This window comes from Chlorocebus sabaeus, chromosome 12, assembly GCF_047675955.1.
Source record: "Chlorocebus sabaeus isolate Y175 chromosome 12, mChlSab1.0.hap1, whole genome shotgun sequence".
Taxonomy (NCBI): Eukaryota; Metazoa; Chordata; class Mammalia; order Primates; family Cercopithecidae; genus Chlorocebus; species Chlorocebus sabaeus.
In genome coordinates this window covers 110,071,185-110,093,845 of record NC_132915.1, presented here as the reverse complement: position 1 = coordinate 110,093,845, position 22,661 = coordinate 110,071,185, and the positions used below count along the sequence as shown (strand labels likewise).

Genomic DNA, 22,661 nt, shown 5'->3' with positions numbered 1-22,661 from the left:
ATCCCCTGGTGGAGGGGTCACTCTCTGTCCTTTGGTGGTGGGCAGCCAAACCCAGCCTGGGCTGGCAGGTGGGGATGGATTTCTTCTGAGGACTTTGTTCTGCGCTCAGCCCCTGCACTGGGTAGGGGTCAGGGCAGAGGCCAGGACCCCTGAGTGGTAACACATGACACTCTTCTCCCCCCTCCAGGAGCTTCTGAGCCATTCTGCGGAACGGCCTGAGAGGCAGCAGCTCAAAGAAGCGCTGGAAGCTATGCAGGTGAGTGGGTAAACTGAGGCAGGGGAAAAGCCATTGCATGGCTTAGCACACCATGCCCGCGTGGTCTTGGACTGGAACTGGGCTCATTAACAAGCCGCGATTGTGACTATAGACATTTTCCTGGGACAGCAGGAGTTGGGGCGGGGCAGGGCAGGGGGTGAGACCCACAGGAGGTGGAGGTGATGGGTGGAGGGCGCTGCAGGTCAGGTGCCCCCTCAGGTGTCCCGGGTCCTAACCTCGCCTGTCCAACAAGACCTCCCTTGAGCCTCCCCTCCCGCTGCTTTCCCCCCAGGCACTCGCCTCCGTTTTGGGCTTTCTGGCCCAGTGCTTCTCACTCCCAGCTCTGAGCCTTCTGCTTCTAAAATGCTACCCCAGGGGCATCTCTCTGCTACCTGCCTGGGGAGCTCCTTTACTCCTGGCTGTTTCAAGGACCCCAACCGCCCACCAAGCCAGCCTTGCCTCCCTTTCTCCCCTTGTCCAAGTGAGCTTAGCTCATGTCACTCCCTTGCTCCGAAACCTTCCATGGCTCCCTCTGCCCATGAAGCAGGCATAGGCTCCTCACTCTGGCAGTCCAGGCCTTCTGCAGGATACTTGCCCCCACTGTTGCAGCTGTGTTTACCACAGTTCCAGGCAGATTTGATCCCTCCCAGGCTCCGGCACGTGCCCTGCACTTCCCCAGGTCCACGTGTTGTCTCAGGTGCACCCTCCTCCTTGTCACCTGGCTGCATCCTGCTCATCCTGTCTTCGCCATGGACAGGACGTCTTCCAGGGAGGATCGCCCCTGACTGGGTTCCCTCCTCAGGGAACTGGCTTCCCCGTGGGTGGCACTCTTACTCCTGGACACAGTTGTTCATGCCACCCCCTTCCCAGCCAGGCCTGTGTCAGCCACGGTCACCTGTGTCCCCAGGTCAGACATGGCACCTGGCATGGGGTAGGTCCCCTCCAGCTGCATCTGGATGGAGGGATGATGGCTCCCCCAGCATCTCCCTCGTTGGGAGCACGGGACACCTCTGCCAGCCCCCCTCAGAGCTGCAGTCCTGCCCTCTGATACCTGGCGCCTGCCCTCTGGGCAGCCCCCTGGGCTGTGGGCCCTCTTTTTCTTTCCCAGGTACCTCATTTAAGGAGCTCCCTCTGGGCGGGGGTGGGTCTGTAATCTGTCTCCATTTATAGCTGCTGTTGGGCCAGGACGGGAGTGGAGACCAGTGCTTGGCCGCCGGTGCTAGGAGGTTCTCTGAGCAGGGCTTGTCCTCTGGGAGAAATTTATTCCCAATCCTGTGGGCACTCATGTGTGGGCACGGGAGGTGGTCCCAGAGACCTTCAGCTCTTGTGCTGCTCGGCTCCACTGGGCAGCGAGCACCCTGAGGAGTGCTCCAGGAAAGCTTCCTGCCGTGACGGGCTGACAAAACTTTCTTGGTGTCAGCTCTGCTGCCCCCAAGCCGCCCCTCTCCAACACCTGCTCTGGCCTGTCTGCTGTGAGCCACGGTGTGCGAGCCAGCGCGGATGTGTCCTCGGGGGCTCTGAGACAGTGACAGCAGGTGCAGTGGGCCGGGCACCCGGGCCCTGAGTGTGGTCTTGCGTTTCATACTCTCAGCAGTCGGTGTCTGGCTGGCGGGTGGCTCTGAGCCCCTCGACGGGACAGCTTCCCAGGAGTGCAGCTCACGGTGCTGCACAAAGTACTCTGTGACTTGCAGGTGTGCGGCTGCCTTTCTGAGAGCCACCGAACCTCATCATGAGACTTCAGGGCTGGGGGGGATTTTAGAAGTCTTTGGATCGATTCCCAGTTTATATAGGAAGTCATTCATGCAGCCATTCTGGGAGTCGTCACCGTACCTGGGCTTGATTTCCCCTCGGGACTGAGAGCTCACGCCTTGTAAGGCAGTGTCTTTGAGAGTCGGCCGCTGTGCCTCTGTGGGCCTGAGGTTTGTCTCCATGGGAATGGCGGTTTTAGGTCTGAGCTCCATGAGCTGACTGCAGTCCTGCCTCTGTATCAAAGTGCAGACATTTCCCTCACCTGCTCATTCATTCGGGCAGCTTCCATCTGTTCCTGTTTCATGCCAGGCATTGGTCCAGGTGCACGCAGGGGCCACGGTGGTCAGAGTTGTAATGTTTCTGCTGTTGGGGTTGGCGGTGGCGGGGCGGGGGTTCTGAGCTCTAGACTCGCCACTGGGGTCCTTGTCTCTGGGAATTTATCCCTCATTTTAAAGGCAAGTGGACAAGAAAACAAAACACCCCTTTCCTTTCAGACAGCGCGCTGCAGCCGCCCCAGGAAGTTCCTCGCTGTGGGGTGGGTGGGGAGCTGACTGTGAAGTCTTCTAGGAACGAGGAAGGATGGGAGGGATGGGAACCTGCTGACGACCTGGCTCTGGCTCTGGCTCTGGCTGGTCACTTGCATTTTGGGGAATTCCACCCGCTGCTCTGGGTGGGCAGGGCCAGGACCGCCCACGTGGCCGGCTCCCTTGGGTTCCCACGCGGGCCAGGTCCAGATACTGCGTTTTGTGTCTGGACTGAAGTGGGCACTGCCCCCTGGTGGCCAACACGAGGACTGCAGCGCGGCAGACGGGCGCTGGATTGGGGATGGCCAGACCCATGGAGAGAGGGACTTCCTGAACCCTCATTCTGTCCAGGCTCCAAGTGGAGGCCGTGGCTTGGAGAGGCTGGGGAGGGGGAAGCTTCCCAAGAACGGGGACCTAGGTCAGCCCAAGCCTAGGTGGCTCTTCTGTGGTCTGATGTGGCTCCGACACACAGGGCTGCTTCCCTCCGTTAGGATGTTTAAGAGGGACCACATGATGGAGTAGAAAGAAGCAGCACCAGCCAGGAGTTTGGGGCTCTTGGCATATCACCGACGAAGTGTGGCTCTCGGTCAGTGTGTTCCCTTCCCTGCCTCAGTTTCCTCATCTGTCTCGTGGAGGTGATGCTTTTCAGCCCTCCTGTCTCGAGGGCCGCTTCCCCAGCAGGGTGGAGGAAGGAGGTCCAGAAACGCCCAGCACCTGGATGCTGGGTGGGGGGAGGTCCTTGGGGGCTGAGCTCCGGCATGCATGTGCCTGTGTGCACACACACGCTCACACACACCCTGCACAGCACAGCTTGCTCACACAATCACACAGACACACCCCACCCGGCACAACCTGCTCACATACACACACAATCACACCCCACCCGGCACAACCCTCTCACACAATCACATACACCCCACTCAGCACAACCCGCTCACACACACAATCACACAGATACACCCCACCCGGCACAACCTGCTCACATACACAATCACACACCACCCATCACAACCCTCTCACACACACAATCACACAGACACACCCCACCCGGCACAACCTGCTCACATACACACACACACAATCACACACCCCACCCAGTACAGCCGGCTCATACACACATGCTCTCACACAGTCACACACCACAGCACAGCCCACACACACACACAATCACACACCCCACCCAGTACAGCCGGCTCACACACACCCTGCACAGCACTGCTTGCTCACACACACAATCACACAGACACACCCCACCCGGCACAAACTGCTCACATACACACACACACAATCACACCCCACCCAGTACAACCCTCTCACACAATCACATACACCCCACTCAGCACAACCTGCTCACACACACAATCACACACCCCACCCAGTACAGTCCGCTCACACACAATCACTCACACACATACACACCACAGCACAGCCCACACACACAAACTCACACATGCTTGCACACATGCACCCCACCCAGCACAGCTCACACACACACACAATCACACACACCCCACGCAGCACAACCCACTCACACACACACACCCCACCCAGCACAGCTCACTCACACATACAATCACACACACACACCCCACCCAGTACAGCTCGCTCTCACACACACACAGTCACACACACCCCACACACCCAGCACAGCTTGCTCACACACACGTGCGCGCGCACACACACCACACCACACTCACGCACACACTCCCCACCCAGCACAGCCCGCTCACCCTCTGCCTCTTGTTTTCAAGGACTTGGCGATGTACATCAATGAAGTTAAACGGGACAAGGAGACCTTGAGGAAAATCAGCGAATTTCAGAGTTCTATAGAAAACTTGGTGAGTGGGGCTGACTTTTCAGGCTAGGGAAGGTTGATGAGGACGGTGCCTATAAAGTCACGTTCACAGCCGCAGTATTGAGTGAGCTCCACGGACAGCCACACCACGGCTGCCTGTTGAGAGGGTGGCGCCCGGCAGCTTCTGAGTTCGATCTCAGATCACCCCCCTAGCATCCACGCTCCCTTGCCCACCACGGCCAACCCAAGTGTCCTGTGCGCTGAAGACGGCCTGTGTTTAGGCGGCAGGGGAGTGGATGGGAAGGGGGCAGGGGAGGGACTGTATTCATTGCCCAGCCCCCTTTCTCCCCCCAGCCTAGACAAAAGATCCCTTCAAGTCCAAGAGGAGAACTGTGGCTCCCAGGGGCAGGAGACGCCCCCTGGTCCCTGGACCCCTGGCCCACCCTCACCTTGAGTCTCCCCTCCAGGGGCAATGGACAGGGTTTGGGCCCAGGCTTGGTGGGGCCGGCAGTCGCCTCTGCTCCTCGGACTCCATCAGGCAGGGGTACCACCTCCCGGGACTCTCCCCAGAGCCAGGCGCTGCAGAGGCCAGGCTTGGGCTGCTGAGTCAGTCACCTCGTCCTGCCTGGGGAGAGGGGACGCACCACCCCGGGAAGCACATTCCCTGGTCTGTGCTGACCAGAGCGGACTTCCCGAGGATCTGCCGGTTCTCACCCGGGATTCTCCGCCTCAGCATTGCTGGCGTTTGGGGCCGGATCCTTCTTGGTTGTGGGAGCCGCCCCGTGCATTACGGGATGTGGAGTCGTGTCCCTGGCTGCCACCCACCAGATGCCAGTAGCACCCCCAACCCCTCAACTGATGCCAAGCAAATATGCCTCTGGACATTGCCAGAAGGTCCTTTGGGTGGCAGGATTACCCCCTGGTTGTGAATCACAAACATTTCACCCTGGTGATTTCACTCGCATGAAGCCGGCAGGGGAAGGTCCTTGATGCCCAGGCCACACCCAGCCGGTGCCAGCAGCACGAAGAGAATGCCCTCCGCAAACACGGGGCACAAAAAAGCACCTGCGATACATCGGCAATGAAAGAGAAAAAAAGAAGCTTCTGAAGGACATTATGATAGTGCCCCCTTTCATTTTAGAAATAAATTAAAGTTACCAAAAAAAACTAGCCAGGTGAGGTGGCGGGCGCCTGTAGTCCCAGCTACTCGAGAGGCTGAGGCAGGAGAATGGCCTGAACCCGGGAGGCAGAGCTTGCAGTGAGCCGAGATCCGGCCACTGCACTCCAGCCTGGGAGACAGAGTGAGACTCCATCTCAAAAAAGAGAAAAAAAATAAAGAAAAAAAAATAAAGTGTGTGGGTGCAGAGGAGGCCGAGGACGGCCACACCCCATGCCATCAGCACCTGGTGGGTCCATGCTGCCGTGAGCTCCTGCGCGAGGCATTTGCAAATGCATACAGTGAGCAGGACGTGAGGAGAAAAGTTCATTTTGTTTTGTTTTTTAAGTTTTTACATAGGAGCAATACTTGTTCGTTAAACAACAAGAACAAGCCGGGCACGGTGGCTTATGCCTGTAATCCCAGCACTCTGGGAGGCTGAGGTGGGTGCATCACTTGAGGTCAGGAGTTCGAGACCAGCCTGGCCAACGTGGTAAAACCCTGCCTCTACTAAAAATACAAACATTAGCCAGGCGTGGTGGTGGTGCCTGTAATTCCAGCTACTCGGGAGACTGAGGCAGGAGAATCTCTGGAACCCGGGAGGCAGAGGTTGCAGTGAGCCATGATTGTGCCACTGCACTCCAGCCTGGGTGACCGAGTGAGACTGTCTCAAAAACGTCAACAACAACAAGAATCAAACAGCATGGCCAGCAGGCACCGAGCATCCCCATGAGCCAGTCCCTGTACCTGGTCCAGGCTCCGAATCCCATCACCACAGGGAAGGTGGTGAGAGCTGAGATCGGAGGCCTGGAGCAAGTTGACTGAGGCTGCGTGGCACCAAAGCTGTCCTTGCAGCCTCGGGCTGAGACCTTGGAAGGAAACGCTGAGCCCGTGCCTCAAGCACCTCCCAGGCAGGGCCCTGTTCACATCTCAAAGCATTTTCCTCCACCTTTTCCTGCCTGCATGGACACTTTGAAAGCCACGCAGGGAACATGTCAAGAGAAACTCTCTCTGAACCAGAAGAGTCAGAGACAAAACCAGACAGACAACGAAAATGAAACCTCAGCGAACCACACAGGGGTCTGAGTCAAACCCTCACCCTCGGCAGGACCCCGGCCCCACCCGCCTTGCAGTAGATAGGCGCTGTTTGTTTTCTCTCGAACGTGGGTTCTCGGGCTTGGGCGTCTGGCTTTTCCGGCCGGGTCCCGCTTGGGGCTCTACACAGTGGCGGCCTGTGAACAGAACCGGCGCCGTCAATCGCCCTTTGTCCCCAGAGCTGAAGGGAGCCCCTTGGCGGGGCTGGCCAGGGAAAGGACGGAAGCTGCCGGGCCTCGTCCCTTCCCAGTTTTCTGCACCCTCCCTCGTCCATTCTGAGCACCAGCTGGGAGCTACGGGGGCCGTTTCCCTTTGTCCCGCCACGGCTGCCTATGGGGAGCTCCCTTCGGTGCGCGACAGTCTGCCGTGCCCGTGTGGTCAGGAGAACTGGGCCTGTTCCAGCCCCGGCTGACGGCCCCTCTCCTTCTTCCCAGCAAGTGAAACTGGAGGAATTTGGAAGACCAAAGATTGACGGGGAACTGAAAGTCCGGTCCATAGTCAACCACACCAAGCAGGACAGGTGAGCGGGGCGCGTGCTGTGGGCTGGGTGGCATCCCGCCAGGGTCCGGCTCTCCCTGCCAGGGAGCCGCTCCTAAGTGGCTCTGGAAGCCGGGCCTTCCTGTGGAAAGAGCTGCCTGGTGGTGGCTTGGTGTTGTTCAGTTTTAATTGCTTCCTTCCTTCTCGTCAGCGAGCGGGCGCCACAGCAGTGGGGCTTTCGTGCCTGTGGCGGGCACCAAGCTGGGCTGGGGCAGCCATCGGTGAGGGCCAGGCCTCTCACTGCCAATGCTCAGCCTCCGGGGACCCAAGACAGGTCTAGAGTGGCTGGATGAGCTCTTTGCCAAATGACTGCTAGAGAGTGTCCAGGCCCACGGGGGCCCAGGCTTGTCCAGGGCCCTCCTTGTGCACCTACTGTGCGCTGGGGCAGGGGTCACAGCAGATCTGGGTCCCGCCCTCTTGAGGCTCCCAGTCCAGTGCGGAACCAACTGGGAGTGGCCGTCAGGGCTCAGTGCTGCACGGGAGGCCCGTGTCGGGGAGGTGCAGGAGCCCCTTGAAGGGCTCCTGACACAGCCTCAGTCACGAGAATAGGGAGCCAAGGAAGGCTTCCTGGAGAAGCAGTGTGGGAACAGCCGAGACCTGACCGAGGCTTGGCGTTAGCCTGGTGAGCCAGGTGAGGGCAGGGTGCGCCTGGAGAGGGAGCCGCATGCCAGAGCCTCAGGCTGAGCTCCTGCTGCCTCCTCGGAGCAGAGCACACAGTGCCGGGGTGCTGACACCCCGCTGCGCTGCCTGGCCCAGGTACTTGTTCCTGTTTGACAAGGTGGTCATCGTCTGCAAGCGGAAGGGTTACAGCTACGAGCTCAAGGAGATCATCGAGCTGCTTTTCCACAAGATGACCGACGACCCCATGAACAACAAGGACGTCAAGAAGGTGGGGCCTTCCGGGTCCGCCCCCCACTACCCAGGAGCGTAGGGGTGGCCTGGAGAGAGGCACTGGGTTTCAGACCCCAAGGGAAGGGGACTTGAAGTCAGCCGCTGATGCTGGCCGGGCGGGTTGGGGTGAGCGTCCTCACCTTGCAGGAAGCTTCCCCTCTGAGTCACTGCCTCACCATCATGACCCCTGCTCCTCGCCGGGCCCAGCGCCCCCCAGATGGGTGAGCGAGACCAGAATCCCACTCCCACTTCAGTGAGGCGACTGGAGCAGAGGGGGAGAGGCCTGCCCAAGGCCTCTAGCGAGGGTGGGGCTTTCAACCTCGGCTTTCCATCTGACCAGCCTGACTCTAGCCCATGTTGTCCCTTGTAGCAAGCAGGCTTTCCTCTCCCGTCCCACCCTGCAGTGCTTGGAGGAGGGCTGTGGGTAGGTCTGGCTGTGACTTGTCCAAGACTCTACACGTAGCTGACCGGGGGCCTGTGGCTGCTGGGGCGGGGCCAGGGCTGCAGGGGTGGGGCCTGTGGCTGCCAGGGGGTGGGGCCAGGGCTATAGGGGTGGGGCCAAACCTGCTGTGGGGCAGGACCATGGCTACAGGGCTATTGCTGCCTGGCTCTCTGGTTCAGTCCTGCTTCAGCTGAGGCTTTTGCCCATGGCACTTGAGCACCTACCGTGTTCAGCCCTGGTGGGGCAGGGGGCGGGGGGTCAGGAGCCCGTGTTCTGAAAGTCCGGGCCCTGGTGTCCAGGGCTGGCAGTATAGCCCTGATCCAGACCCAGCGAGTGCAGGCTGAGTGAGCTGTTGAGGGTGACCCTCCCTGCCCTGATACCCAAGACAAATAACGGGCCCACGAGTCCCTGCCTCCAGCACCCAACACTCGGGGAAGAAAGTCCTTTTCCCACTGATTGCCCCACCCCCAACCTGGGCACTGGAGGATGTCCCACCTGCCAGGGCTCCTGGCGCCCCCACCCTACAGCACCCACCACGGGGCCGGGCCGAGCCTCTCACTGACCGTCTCCCCCTTCCTCTCCTCTCCTCATGCTTCCTAGTCTCACGGGAAAATGGTAAGCACCTAGCGCCCAGGTCCTCCCACCTGCCTCAATCATCCCAGCCCGGTGCTGGCACTTCTGCCCGGAGCCAGGGAACCCAGGGGCCTGAGGACTTGGGCTCCTGGTTTTCTTGGTCCTCCGTCCTCGTCTCCCTCTCCTGATGATGAAATGATTTGTATTCATGATGAAAGACCCACGAAGACAGTGTGAAAGGAAAACCCTGTGACCCTCAGTCACTGGAGCTCGGGCCAGAGGCTGGGGTTTCTTGGTCTCTCTTCAGCTCTCCATCATCCTTTTTGTTTTTCTGTGTTCTGTCCCTCCTCCCTCCCTCTTCCTCCCCTTTTCCTCTCTCTTTCCTTGTGTCTTTCCTCCTCCCATCCCGCTCCGCCCTTCCTCTCTCCATCCCTCCCTTCCTTCCTCTTTCCCGCCATCTTTTCTAACCCAGTAGGCTCCTATTTGCCAAACTCTTTTTTCTGAACCACTTTGACAGCCCTCTGTCCAAGGGCTTGGAGAGATGGCGAGGCCTGTGGGGTGGCTGAAGGGGAGGCAGGGAAGGGGGTAGCTGTGGGTTGCTCAATGGGGGATGGCTTCGCAGAGGGTGCCCCAGGCCCATGGCTGTTCCCTGCCTTTTTGTTGTTATTGTTCTACTTCAGAGAAGTGAAGTTTTTTTAGCATCACATTTAGGAAGTGAAAGTGGGTGGTCAGGCCTCGTGGAGGGGCCCTGGGTGGGGCCCTGAGCTCATCCTCCCTGGGGTCCTGCCCGCACTGAACATGCATCTACATATCCACTCGGTGGAGCATCCTCGCACACGAGCACAGGCAGGTGTGCAGATCTGCCCACGCACATGTGTGTGCACCCACAGGAGAGCACACACAGCATGGGTGCACACGCATCATACATGTTAGAGCATGTGTGTACCTGCAGGGACAGACACAAGTGCGTGTGTACACATGCTCACAGGAGCACTGGGCACACTCAGGCACAGGTGCACACACATAGACGCGTGCGGGCACAGATGCACACCCACGCACACAGCACACTCGTGCATGCACAGGTGAAGGCACAAGCGCATATGTATTCTCACGTGAGGATGCGGGCGCACAGCTATGCATGCACGCATACAGAGACACGTGTGCACATACAGCGTGGGCAAGAGTGCAGGTACACACATGAGAACGTGTTCACACAGGCATGGGCACCCATGCGTGTATGCATATACACACGTGCACATACCGCACAGGCAAGAGTACACATGGGCACGTGCCAGGATGTCTGAAGCCGTGTCCGTGGCAAGCATGGCCTCTCTCCCCTGCAGTGGTCCTACGGCTTCTACCTAATTCACCTTCAAGGAAAGCAGGGTTTCCAGTTTTTCTGCAAAACAGAAGATATGAAGAGGAAGTGGATGGAGCAGTTTGAGATGGCCATGTGAGTTCCAGGTGGCAGCCCCCAGGTCCCACGCAGATCAGTTGTATGGGGGGCGGAAGCCCAGGTGGATTATGTCTGTGACTCCTGTCAGACCAGGGGTGGAGGGAGGCAAAGTTGGAATGTCAGGGACACAGACAACCTCCATCACCCCTGGGATGCCAGCCTCCCTCGGTGGCATCCTCTTTAACAATCGATCCGGAGTGAGAGGGCTCTCCCTCTGCCACAGCCTGTCCCAGGCAGGCTCCGCTGTCCTGCTGGAATGAGCCATTCCACCCCTGAGGCTGAGCCTGGCACGCTTGGCCCACAGAGCAGTGACCGGCTGGGAGTGGCCATGATGCTAGAGGATTCCTGGTGATCCCAGTCTTCAGGGTCTTACGGGCTGGTGGCTTGACACCTGTTTTTGAAGCCACTGAACTATTTTTCCATGAAATCCAAGAGGTACCCCTAGATACGTGAAAGAGAGAAAGGTGATGAGTGGGTTCCCGGAACACGGACCCTGGAGGGCCAGCAGGGTCGTCTGTGCTTGAGCTCTGTGGGCAGGTGCGCTCGCCTCTCTGACCGTTTCCGCTGGTGAAATGGAGAGGGGAAGGCCTGTGTTCCGGACTTCTTGGGAGGATCGAAAGGGAACCATTGGACTCAGCGGGGCCAGGGCCTGGCTCGTGGGAATAGATGCAGCCAGCTGGTTTGCACCCAGGCTCTGTGAGGGAGGCCTGGGGCATCTCCTCTTTGGCCACTTGCTTTCCCTGGCCTGTAATTTTCTTCCCAACATCCTATTGTGGAGAAGTTCAAGTGTTCACAGAAGCTGAAGCAACATGATGGTGAATAGCCGTCTTCTCACCACGCCGCCGCCGTCCGCGTCACCCCACCCTACCCCTGGCCACCCAACAGCGGGTCTGTGTCAAAGTGAATTGCACACCAGGGCAGCCCCGCTACGTACCTCAAGGGGCCCAGTATTTGTTTAGCTTCTGAAATTTCAAGCTTATATCCAATGTGGCAAACAAATCTTAAGCATATGTTTTCTGAGTTTCAACAAATGCCCACACCTGCCCACATCCAATCCCAGTCAGGACCTTAGACCACCACCGCCACCTGGAAGGTTCTGTCAGGCCAGTGCAGCAGTGCTAAAGCTTCCTGTCTGACCTGCCTTCTACCAGCAGGGAGTCTGGGCCCCGAGTCTGCCCTGTGTCGGGGGCAGAGCCAGGCTTGGAGTCCAGGCCCTCCCGGGTTCTGCACAGCCTTGGTCTGGAGCCCAGCTAGTTCCCAGGATGGCCGCATGACGGGGCTCGGGGAATCTGGTGGGTGTAGCGTCTGCTCTCTTTCCCTCCTGCCAGGTCAAACATCAAGCCAGACAAAGCCAATGCCAACCACCACAGTTTCCAGATGTACACGTTTGACAAGACCACCAACTGCAAAGCCTGCAAAATGTTCCTCAGGTAGGAAACCCCCTCCTTCAGCCCTCACCTGGATCCACGCCCACCCCAGGCCCCCGAGGGAGCTTAGTGTTCTGTCTGTCCTGTGTTCCCTGTGGGAGGCCCTGAGGGGTTAAGGGAGTGTATCCCACAAGAGTCACGCCCGTGCCAGGCATGGTGGCTCAAGTCCCAGCACTTTGGGAGACTGAGGCAGGCGAATCGCTTGAGCCCGGGAGTTTAATATCAGCCTGGCAACATGATAAAACTCTGTCTGTACAAAAAATACAAAAGTCAGCCAGGCGTGTTGGCCTGCACCTGTGGCCCCAGCTACTCAGGAGGCTGATGTGGGAGAACTGATTAAGCCCTGGAGGTTGAGCCTCCAGTGAGCTGTGATGTCACCACTGTGCTCCAGCCTGGGTGACAGAGTGAGACCCTGTCTCAAAAAAAAAAAGAGGCCCAGCCAAGCCGTTGGAGTTTCAGATTTAGCCGGGGGTGACTGTTCCTGGGTGCCCGGGATGCTGTGTGGGGCGGGGAGGCAGGCTGGGGTAAGTAGGGGAAAGCAGGTGTCAGGCTGCCTGGTAAAGGAGGGTCCTGGATACTCAGGGCTGTGAGGGATGTGTGTGCTGGGAGGGAGCCAACCAGGTGAGCCTGGGTGGGAACAAGGGCCTTGACCTTGGCAGAGAGGCGTGAGGAGCCGGCCCCAGCCTCGACCTCACCTCCCGCCCTCCCCTGTGCAGGGGCACCTTCTACCAGGGATACATGTGCACCAAGTGCGGCGTCGGGGCACACAAGGAGTGCCTGGAAGTGATCCCTCCCTGCAAGTTTAGTGAGTACCCCCGAGTCCCTGACTGTGCCCACTCACTTCTGCCCTCTACCACCCGGGTACTGGGCCTCAGGCACCATCTCCCATGGGGCAGACACCTGCCACACGTCGCACACTTATCAGTAGACACAGCCGGGATGAATTCCATTCCAAGCCCTCTCTCCTAATGGGTACTCGAGGACCCCTCCCCATCTCCTACATCCCCTGCCCCGCTCCGGGAGGAAGCTTCTGGAATCTCCACCCCCAAACCCGGCACAGAACATTCTTGATGGGTGCATGGAGGTTTCTCATCACAGAAACGCCGGTCACCCTGGCTTCTCCCAGTGGGTGAGGCCTGGCCATCAGTAGCTGTAGCCATGTCAGTAAATGGTTCAGACACACACGCACATGCACGTGTACACACATGGCACTTACAGTGGTTCCTTTCTGTTCATGCCCCTTTAGGGAAGCTTGAGGCTCAGGGAGGGGAGAGGGTTGAGCCAGACTGGCAGTGGGCAGAGGCAGAGATGCCCCCTGGAGGCTCCCCTGAAGCATCTTGGGTTGTGGGGCATACATTTGGGGTTGTGCCCAGCTCCGGGCAGCTGGACAGCGGTGCAAAGCCTGAGATGGTTCTCTCCAGAGAGGTTTCAGACATCAGGATGTCACCTCCATCATCAGCCCCAGAAACTGAGGCTTGAAACTTTCGGCCATTTGTCTACACCTCTTAGCGGAGCTTCCGTTCAACAAGGAGCCCCCGGTGGCCCCAGGCCGAGTCTCTGGGTCTTGTCTCCTTTGGGCCTCCTGCAAGTGTTTTAAGACAAAAAAACAAGTCAGACCAGCTTGTCACCCGGAGACGCCAGCGCCCGGAATACATTTTGAGCTGTGACTTTAGATCAATAGTTAATTCATCATTTACTGTGAGTGCCAGCCCAGTACCCTAACCCAGGGAGAGGGCCAGAAGGTCAGCCCGGACCCCCTTGTCCCCACCACAGGCCCAGTGCAGCCCCCCAGCTGTGCGCAGGATCCCGCAGCCCCTGGAGTTAGTACTGGAGGATTCTGCAGGCAGCCTGTGGCCTGAATGCGGCTTTTCAGCTGTGTCCATCCATACTGCCCTCTTGTGGCCACGTGTCCCTCTCCCAGACGACTGGCTGCAGCCACTTAGAACCTTTTTTTTCTTTTTCTGATTCTAAAAGTAATACATTTACTTACCAAAAATTTGGAGAAAAAGAAAAAAAGAAATGAAATTTTAAAGAAAGCATCACCCGTGAACTTACTTAGAAATAACGAAAGGCGGTATTTTGGTATATTTCTTTCCAAGTTTTCTTTTTCTGTGATTTTTCTGGTTTTGCCCCCGATTATTAATTACTGATTTTCCATAGAAAATTTGGAAAATGTAGAGAAGTGTAAAGGAGGAGAGAAAAACTACTCCTGCTATCCCCAGGCAAAGCCAGCTGCCGCGAGGCCCCGGGCACTGTCCTGCTTTCTGCGGACGTGTGCGCCCGCCCGCCCCACCTCTGTGTGGTTTTCAATTTTTGCTAATATGTGTAGTTAGGGTTCCACTAGAGAGGCAACTGCAGGTCTTTTGGAAGCCAGCGTTGCCGTCCGCATTCTCCTATGTGCTGGCAGTGCCCTGGCTGGCACCAGCTCCATCCTCAGGGACCTGGGACTCCCCCAGGGCCTGTGTCCTTGTCCCCTTCCTCATCCCTCTGCCGGGAGACACTATCCTTGCCACCTGTAGCCATTTTTCCCTTAAGACTGTCCAAGCTGCCTTCCCTCTGGTCCAGGCTTCTACCTTTGCTCTGTGGTTTGGCTCTGGGCAGTGTTCCTTTGACCATTGTAGCTTTCACCTCTGGGCTCTGCCCAGGCTGGTTTAGCTGTTTGCTGCCCATGGGGGCTGAGATACCCTAGAGAGATACTGGCCTCTCCTGAGAGCCTTTCCTGTGGGAAGCCTTCATCAGGCACAGTCATAGCTGCTGTCCAGCTGGCCCCCCCGACCCCTGCCCACTGAGCTGGAACCTGTTCTCTGGTGTCTGTGGATACCTGTCTGTCCAGGGCCGTCTGCACTGTGAGTGCTGGGTGGGGTGGAGGTCACGTCAGCCGTGTGTGTAAGCTGTGGGGCTTCTTGCCTCCTCTGGTGGTGGGTGGCAGCCAGCTTGCCAGATGGCTGGGCCCTAAAGGGTCTTAGGAACATTGGCTGTCCTGACACGCTGAGGTCTGGTGTCCTTGAGCATGTCGGCACCTGGGTGTCTGAGCTGAGGATGGCAAGCAGGTAGCATACGTACCAGTGCCTCCTCATCACTTGCCCCAGCAGGCATCACTAAGCGATTGTGGCAGGTAGCACGCCTACCGATGCCTTCTCATCACTTGCCCCAGCAGGCATCACTAAGCGATTGTGGAAATCTCCCCATTGCGTGCCACGTACCACCCAGTGATCCAGGCAGCTGCCGCCATTCAAAAGAGGTGGCCCAGGCGGGACAACCTTTTTGCCAGCTCAGGTCTATTATCTGGTCCGAGTTCTCCCACAGGCCCCCTAAAGCCAGAGCTCAGAATTTGCTGCCAGAAGTAACCGAGAGGCTTTCACAGCCATGAGCTTAGACCTGCGTGTCCATGATCCATGTCCAAAACAGACCACTTTGTAGCTTGGCTCACTTACCATCTTAAGCTTGTCCCAGAGGCTCGGGTCGGTGTGAGTGAGAGCCGCACGGGGCCTTGGCATCAGTGGCCTCCCCTCTAACACCGGACCTGCTTCCTTTCCAGCTTCTCCTGCAGATCTGGTAAGTCCGCAAACTGTTTCCCCTCCCTCTGCTCCCGCCCCCGCCACAGCCCTGTGTGCCCAGAGCCAGAAATACCCAATTGTCTGCCTCTCACCACTCCTGGAGCCACACCGGCTTGGATGAGCCACTTTCAGTCACAGGAGGCCTCTGCTTTCCTTGGTGGGTGTCAGTAGAGTCCTCCTAGGGGCCCCAGCGCTGTCTTCCTATCCCAGCTGCCCCCCCATTCCCTTGCCCACTGGCTGCTTGCGGCTGTGGGTACAGCTCTGGGTGCTGCGCGCCAGCCCTCCTGTCCCCAAGTCCCCCCGTTGGCTCAGAGCCCTCTCTTTAGCTGATGTGGGGATGGAGTCACTTCCGGGGGCTTCATGTACCCCTTGAGCTATGAGGTCCACATGAACCAGCCTTCATGGAGGAGGGAAACTTCGTTGTATTTGGCACTGTGTGTCCTAGATGGAGACCACAAAGCCCAGGCTCAGAGCAGGTGGTCAGGGCGGGCTTCCTGGAGGAGGTGGGGGCTCATGGTAAGGAGAGGGAGAGGGAAGGGCGCAGACCTTCCAGGAGTGGAGGTGCACAGAGGTGGAGTATATTGCCAGGGTGGGAGTCACACAGAGAACAGTGTCCCTCTCCTCCCCTGCTCCTGCCTTGGTCCCTCTATCTGGGAACAAGTGGGGACAGGGAGGGGGGTGGGTCAGTGCATTGACCACAGTCAAGGAGCAGCTTTCTCTCATCACTGTGTTCTGTCCTTGTCCTCACAGGACGCCTCCGGAGCGGGACCAGGTGAGTCATCTGGACTTGGACCCTCTGCTGTCACCCATGTCAGCCGTCACCTGGGAGCTGAGCCAGGGCCTAGGTGTGGGGATGGCCGGGTCTGCCCAGCCACCAGCTGCTCCAGGCTCCTGGATGCTGCCGCCTGGGGCCCCTCCCTCCTGCCTCTCTGGCCTCCGTGGCACCTCCTTGGGAGTTGGCTCTGTTTCTGATAAGGCAGCAACAGGCTGTGGGGACAGGACCCAGCCTGCAGAGGGGCAAGGGCCTTCTAGCCGGGGAGGGGCACGGAGCTGCAGCCAGAGACCTGAGACCAAAAGGCGCTGCCGTCTTCCCACCACATCCTCTATCCCCTTCCTGCCTTGCTGTGGGTTACTTAATAGAAACATGCTTTTAGACACAGCGTAGAAAGCATCGTGTTATCTGCAAACTTGAGTGCAGTCCAGGCAGTGCTCAGTACAACCTCACCCTCATTAGCAGAAGACAAAAGATGGAAAACACCGCTGCTGCTGGGACCAGGAGGGAGCTGGGCTGGGAGAGACGTGGGCTTTTTGAGAGCTACAGGCAGGGCTGGGTCGGAGCAAAGCTTGTCTAAGAGCAGCCTCCAGATTCCCCAGGGGCACAGCCAGGATCCCCATTTCAGGCCCAGAGCTCCTCTGTGGGCTCTGTGGCCTTGGGCAAGCTGCTGGGCCTGCTGACCCATCACCCGTCTCTGACACGAGGGATCCCTCGTCTTCTGCCCCGCACAGCTGCCTGGGGGCCACAGATCTGAAGGGTGTTGGAAGAAAGCACGAAGTGCCATCTGAAAATAAGTTGCTGTTCCGTGATGACCCCTGAATCTGTTTATTGCATGAATAATTTACTTATGATATTTATCAAAAAGACACGAGGCTTATGGGAAGGATTTAGGGAGGGGAGATGCAGGCGCAGGGCTGTGTGTGCTGGGGGAGGCCGAGCTCGGTGATGGGGTGGGCTGCGGGCCGGGGCCAAGTCAGTCACCGAGCGAGCTGCTGAGTCACCGAGTGAGCTGTCCTGTCCTTTGCAGGTCCCAAGATGGTGGCCATGCAGAATTACCATGGCAACCCAGCCCCTCCCGGGAAGCCTGTGCTGACCTTCCAGACGGGTGACGTGCTTGAGCTGCTGAGGGGTGACCCTGAGTCTCCGTGGTGGGAGGTGGGTCCTGGGGCCTGGGAGGGTCGAGGGTCCCTGGCTCTGGCGCCTGCCTGCTCCCTGGGGCAGAAGCATGAAGTCCTGCACATCCCAGGCAGAGGCAGAGGGCTGAGAGATCACCAGGGAGGAGGCACAGGGTGGCTAGCAAGGCCTGTCCTGCCTCAGTGTCCCCGTTCTGCACCGTGGCATGCGTTCTTGGGAACCTTAGCCTAGTCTTTCCCGCGGTGTTTGCTTTCACATGGTAGGGGATGCAGCGTCCCTTCCCGGGAGAGGCCATCCTGCCCTGGCACCAAGGCCTTTCTCCATTGGCCCCTGTCCTTCCTGCCTCTGTTGTGTCCCATAGGCCCTCCTCAGGCTTCTGCCCTGGCCATGCCATGCCCACCCTCCTCCCCACCCCTACCTCATTTCAGGTCAGCAACCTTCGCGCGATCGTGGGGTGAGTGGGCAGGTTCGCTCCTTCCCCAGGTGGGCGCAAATGGCGTCATCGTGATGTGGTTTATGGTTTTGAGCCAGGAATGTGCTGCTCTGTTTCCAAGGCCTCCAGAGTAGAGACCTCTATGGGTGTTCATCCCCACCTTCAGCCGATGGCTGGGCTGTAAAGGGTTCTGGGAGCATTTGCTTTCCTCCTGACACACTGAGACCCCACGTCTTTGAGCATGCTGGCACTGGGGCGTCTGAGCCAAGGACTCAGACACCTGCTCCTAGGCCCCTCTACCAAGCCCCAGTGCTCAAGGGAGCCCCAAGACCCGCAGGTCAGCAGAGCACCACAGGACCTTGATAGCACTTAGCCCAGCAAGGCAGCCTCCCGTGGGAGCTGACGTTAGAGCCGAACGTGTATTAATGTTCAGGTTACAATGATGCTGTGGTTGTTTTGTCATGGTCATTATCAGTCCATAGTCGGTGATGAATTTCTTGTGCCAGACCCTACATTCATATAACAGGAGGTTCAGAGGGCACAAAAGGCCATGTGTGCTGTGCAGAGTCTCAGTCCTGCTCTGTCCCTCCCTGGGTATGAACAGGACTGCCAGCTTCTTGGAGGGCCTTGCAGAGGTGCTTCGCCGATTTGCCAGGCCTTAGTGCTCTCGTGTCTAGGGTGGGACGCCCGGCACCTTCCTGCCTTAACTGGCTCCCAGGTCAGCTGAGGTTGGGAAGGAAGACATTGGCTCTCCCACCCTCCAGGACCGGGATTGAGTCCATCTACATGGCCCCACACTCCCATAGGCCAGGCTCGGCCCCCTGGTCCTAACCATCTCTTTCCTCTGCCAGGGTCGTCTGGTGCAAACCAGGAAGTCAGGGTATTTCCCCAGCTCATCTGTGAAGCCCTGCCCTGTGGATGGAAGGGTGAGTCCTTTCCCACAGAAGCTTCCGGAGCACGGTGGCCTGGGTGCTGAGGGTTCTGGGAGCTGTCTCCTCACGTGGACATTTTTGGCTTGTTCGGGACGTCCTTGCTAAATTTAGGCCGCTGTGAGCTGCTTCCTGGAGCTGGAGCCCAGAGAGAAGATGGGTGGGGGCTGCGGGGCAGCATGCTCTCCTGTGTGTAAAGGGCTCAGCCCATCGGGTGGCATCTCGTTGTGGTTTTCGAAACACCAAAACGGGCATCTCTGCAGCAGCTGTGATGGGGTGAAGACCAGCCAGCTGCCTTTCACCAGATTTCGGGGACTCTATAAGTTCTCTTGGACTATTACGCAGCCTTAGAAGAAAAAAAAGGCTCCCCTCAACCATATGGATTCATGGATTCAAAGCTAGACTTTATGCTATTTAAAACAAAGGCAATATGGTGTTGCTTTCATCTGAGGGGTATGGAGCAAATTCTCGGCTCTGTGACGAAAGGCAGCAGTCAGCCTTGAGTAAAATGAGTTACCCCACCTCCACCCCCAAAAGGACAGGTCAAAGTGAAAGTGTGAAACGTCTGAAGGTGCAGGGGGTGGGTGCCCAACCCCACTGTGGCAGCCCTGGTGCCCCCCACCCCAGCCCCGGTTCTGTCAGCCTGTGTGCCACCTCTGCTGAATGGGCAAGTGCTCAGCACTTAAGGTGCTTTGGATGACCAAGGGGACCAGGCACCAGGGGAGGACAAGGGTCACGAACTCACTAGGTGGCCTGGGGCAGGTCCCTTCCCTTCCTCAGGCCTCAGTTACCCCATCTGCATGGTGAATAGGGTGCGAGGGAAGAGGTAATCTCTGAGACTGCCCAGCCTGTGGTCCAGTGAGGCCAGGGTGGGGGGCTGTAGCTAGGGAGGGAGCCCTACCTGCTCACTGGAGCGGCAGCACCCACCTGAGTGTGGCCACCACCAGACCCCCACCCCAGGGCTTCGGGACCTCTGGAGCAGGGAGCTTTGGCTCTGGGTGTGCTCACGTCCACCGAGCTGAGAACTCCCCACACGTTCGGTCCTTGCCCTCCCAGGGGACCATGTCAGTGTTAGCTGGTGGCTATGCTAGCATCTGTTCCATCAGACCTGTGGGGCATCTACTCAGAGATGAGGTGGTCCTGGCCACTGCCCTTGGGCACCTCCCAGGCCAGGAGCGCTGGGGCTAAGTCCACAGACAGTCCCATCCAGGGTAGCCAATGTTAGGCCTGGGGGTTAGGTCACCGACAGTGACCTCCTCTGAGCCCCGCTCTGTGGGTGGCCCTGGGGGGACGTTAACACTCTTGTGCTTTGCCACCAGCCACCCATCAGCCGGCCGCCGTCCCGGGAGATCGACTACACTGCATACCCCTGGTGAGTGGATCGTGGGCTGCGTATGTGGGCATCTGGTGGCCTCTTTGTTATGGGGGCATGCCCGCCGGGTCTGGGTGGTGCCTGTGAGTGGCCCGGCAGGGTGGAGGCCCCAGGCTGCCTCTTGCTGTCTCCAGGGCACTGAGCCCAGTGGCTCCCAAATGCCTTCTCCCTCCTGGCCTATAACTTGCCAGGAGCCTGGGGGAGTCCTTCTCCTGTGGGCGGCTGTTAACCCTCTCTAAAACGGCTCAGCTGGCTCAGATATTTCAGGGAATGAAGCCCTTTTAAAATTTTATGTGCACTATGTAAAAGTGGTATATTTAAGGTCACAGGTGTAATCCACTTACTGACTTAATACAGTTGCTTGGTGGGAACAGTGAGGCTGTTTGGAACCACAGAAGTCCCAGCTCCCCTGACAGCGTGGCAGCAGGTTCTGGGAGGGTGCTCGCCTTGTCCTCCCAGGGTGGGCTTCATTACCCACCAGACGTACAGGTGGCAGGAAGAGCTTCGTTTCAAAGTCTGTTCAAAATTCAACTGGCATAGATGTTGGCAATCTCCAAGGTGTTAGCAAAAAAATCCACATAAGCAGTTATGCCTTTACTGCTTTTGAAATAGTAAAAATATAGTCTAGGAAAGAAATTGGATCTACTGAATACTCTGTACTCCTCTGGCAGGCCCTCGGGGTCTGTAGAGCAGAAGACAGCCCATGGGACTGGCTGGCGGCCACAGTCACCCCTCTCTTTTATCCCTATCAAGATCTGTCCTGAGCCTCACTGTATCCCACCGTAGGCAGGGTCAGATGTCAGACCACACCCACAGTGGTGCCCTACTCATAGGGACCCAGCCTGTTCTCTTGGGTTCATTAGGAGATGAGCTCTCAGATGAGGACTGCAGAGTACTTCATGTGGCCTGCCACGCACGGAGGGCTGGGCACCCCTCAGACACTGTCCTCACTGCGTCTCTCGTTTCCTCCTGGCCCCCTCCTGTAGGTTTGCAGGTAACATGGAGAGGCAGCAGACGGACAACCTGCTCAAGTCCCATGCCAGCGGGACCTACCTAATCAGGGAGCGGCCTGCTGAGGCTGAGCGCTTTGCAATAAGCATCAAGTAAGTGGTGGCTCTGGGCTCGAGGAGACCCATCCCCCAGTGCCGTTCTGAAGTGGAGACCACTGTCCTCTCCACGTCCTGAGCTTGTGGGGTTGGGGTGGACATGTCATCTGTTGCCCAAATGAGGACATTATTGAGATGAAAGTGGTGCTGAGGACCCAGGGGGTCTCTACAGGTGTGCTGGGCAGGGCCTGAAACCCTGTGTGGTGTGTACAGATGGTCCAAGTTTACATCACTTCTGGCTGCCCTGTGGGCTAGGTTGGACATTTCTGGGTTATAGGAACAAGATAAGCTCAGGTACAAGTGGGTGGGTGAAATGCTGTGTGAGCTCAGGGATTTCCCAGCAGCCCCACAGGTTGAGACAGTGGACCTGTCACACTGCTCTGAGGCAGCCAGGGTCCTAGGAGGGTGTCTCCTGTGACTACTGCTGCCTTGCAGCTTTGGCACAGTCTGGGCATTCTCTTGCCCTATACCCTCTCCCTGGGAAGTGCCTCCTTGTGGGGCTGTAGTTAACTCTCCAAGAGACAGACCCTGATGGGCTGGAGCCCACCAAGCACTGATCTGGTGGGACATTGCTCACCTGAAAGAAAATTCTCAGAAAGCCTTCTGTATGCCTGGCCTGCAGGAGGCTAAGATGGGCCGTGCCGACTGGGAGCCGGAGGTGGGTCACACACACTCATGGTACACATTAAATCCAGGGAGAAACAAGATGGGTGCTGTATGTAGGCCTCACAGAGGACCAGGCAGCCAGGCCACCACTTGTTTAATAACTGTTTATTACATTAGCTGATTTCCAGATGTTAAACCAACCTTGCATTCCTGGAATGTCCCACTTGGTTGTGGTGTGGAGTCCTTGCTATGCATCTGGTTTATGTAGATAAATACAGTCATGGGCCACAGAATGACATTCCAGTCTGTGAGGTACCCCATATGTAGCGATGGTCCCATAAGATTATAACGGAACTGAAAAGTTCCCATGGCCTGGTAACATCAGAGCTCAGCCCATTACTCATGTGAGTGTGGTTATGCTGGTGTGAACAAACCTACGGTGCTGCCAGTCATATAGAAGCACAGCACAAACAATTCTGCACATAAATAGTATGTGATCATTGTAATACCTGACTGTGTTACTGGTTTATGGATTCACTATACAGTACTTTTTATTTTAGAGCATACTCCTTCTACTCATTAAAAAAGTACTTAATTGTAAAATAGCCTCAGGCAAGTCCCTCAGCAGACATTCCAGAAGAAGGCATTGTTATCATAGGAGTAAAAACAACAACAACAAAGAAAAAAAACGGAAGAAAGCTTATAGAATAAGGATACAAAGAAATAAAATATTTTTGTACAGCTGTACAATGTGTTTGTGTTTTAAGCTAAGTATTATTACCCAAGAGTCAAAAAGTTAACAAAAATTTAAAAGTTTATGAAGTAAAAGAGTGACAGTAAGTTAAGGC

General features: G+C 57.4%; 1 protein-coding gene across 2 annotated transcripts in view; it reads left to right on the top strand.

Annotated features, from left to right (window-relative positions):
• VAV2 (vav guanine nucleotide exchange factor 2) overlaps positions 1–22,661 on the top strand; it is a 235,677-nt gene that overhangs the window by 201,112 nt on the left and 11,904 nt on the right. For both annotated transcript variants that reach the window (XM_073022082.1, XM_073022081.1), the window contains exons 11-23: positions 188–256; positions 4,281–4,367; positions 7,010–7,095; positions 7,869–8,001; positions 10,362–10,471; positions 11,803–11,904; positions 12,618–12,706; positions 15,440–15,456; positions 16,209–16,230; positions 17,261–17,388; positions 18,652–18,726; positions 20,049–20,101; positions 21,088–21,204. In XM_073022082.1, the coding sequence (XP_072878183.1) occupies positions 188–256; positions 4,281–4,367; positions 7,010–7,095; positions 7,869–8,001; positions 10,362–10,471; positions 11,803–11,904; positions 12,618–12,706; positions 15,440–15,456; positions 16,209–16,230; positions 17,261–17,388; positions 18,652–18,726; positions 20,049–20,101; positions 21,088–21,204 (1,088 nt within the window). The remainder of the gene's footprint in view (positions 1–187; positions 257–4,280; positions 4,368–7,009; positions 7,096–7,868; positions 8,002–10,361; positions 10,472–11,802; positions 11,905–12,617; positions 12,707–15,439; positions 15,457–16,208; positions 16,231–17,260; positions 17,389–18,651; positions 18,727–20,048; positions 20,102–21,087; positions 21,205–22,661) is intronic.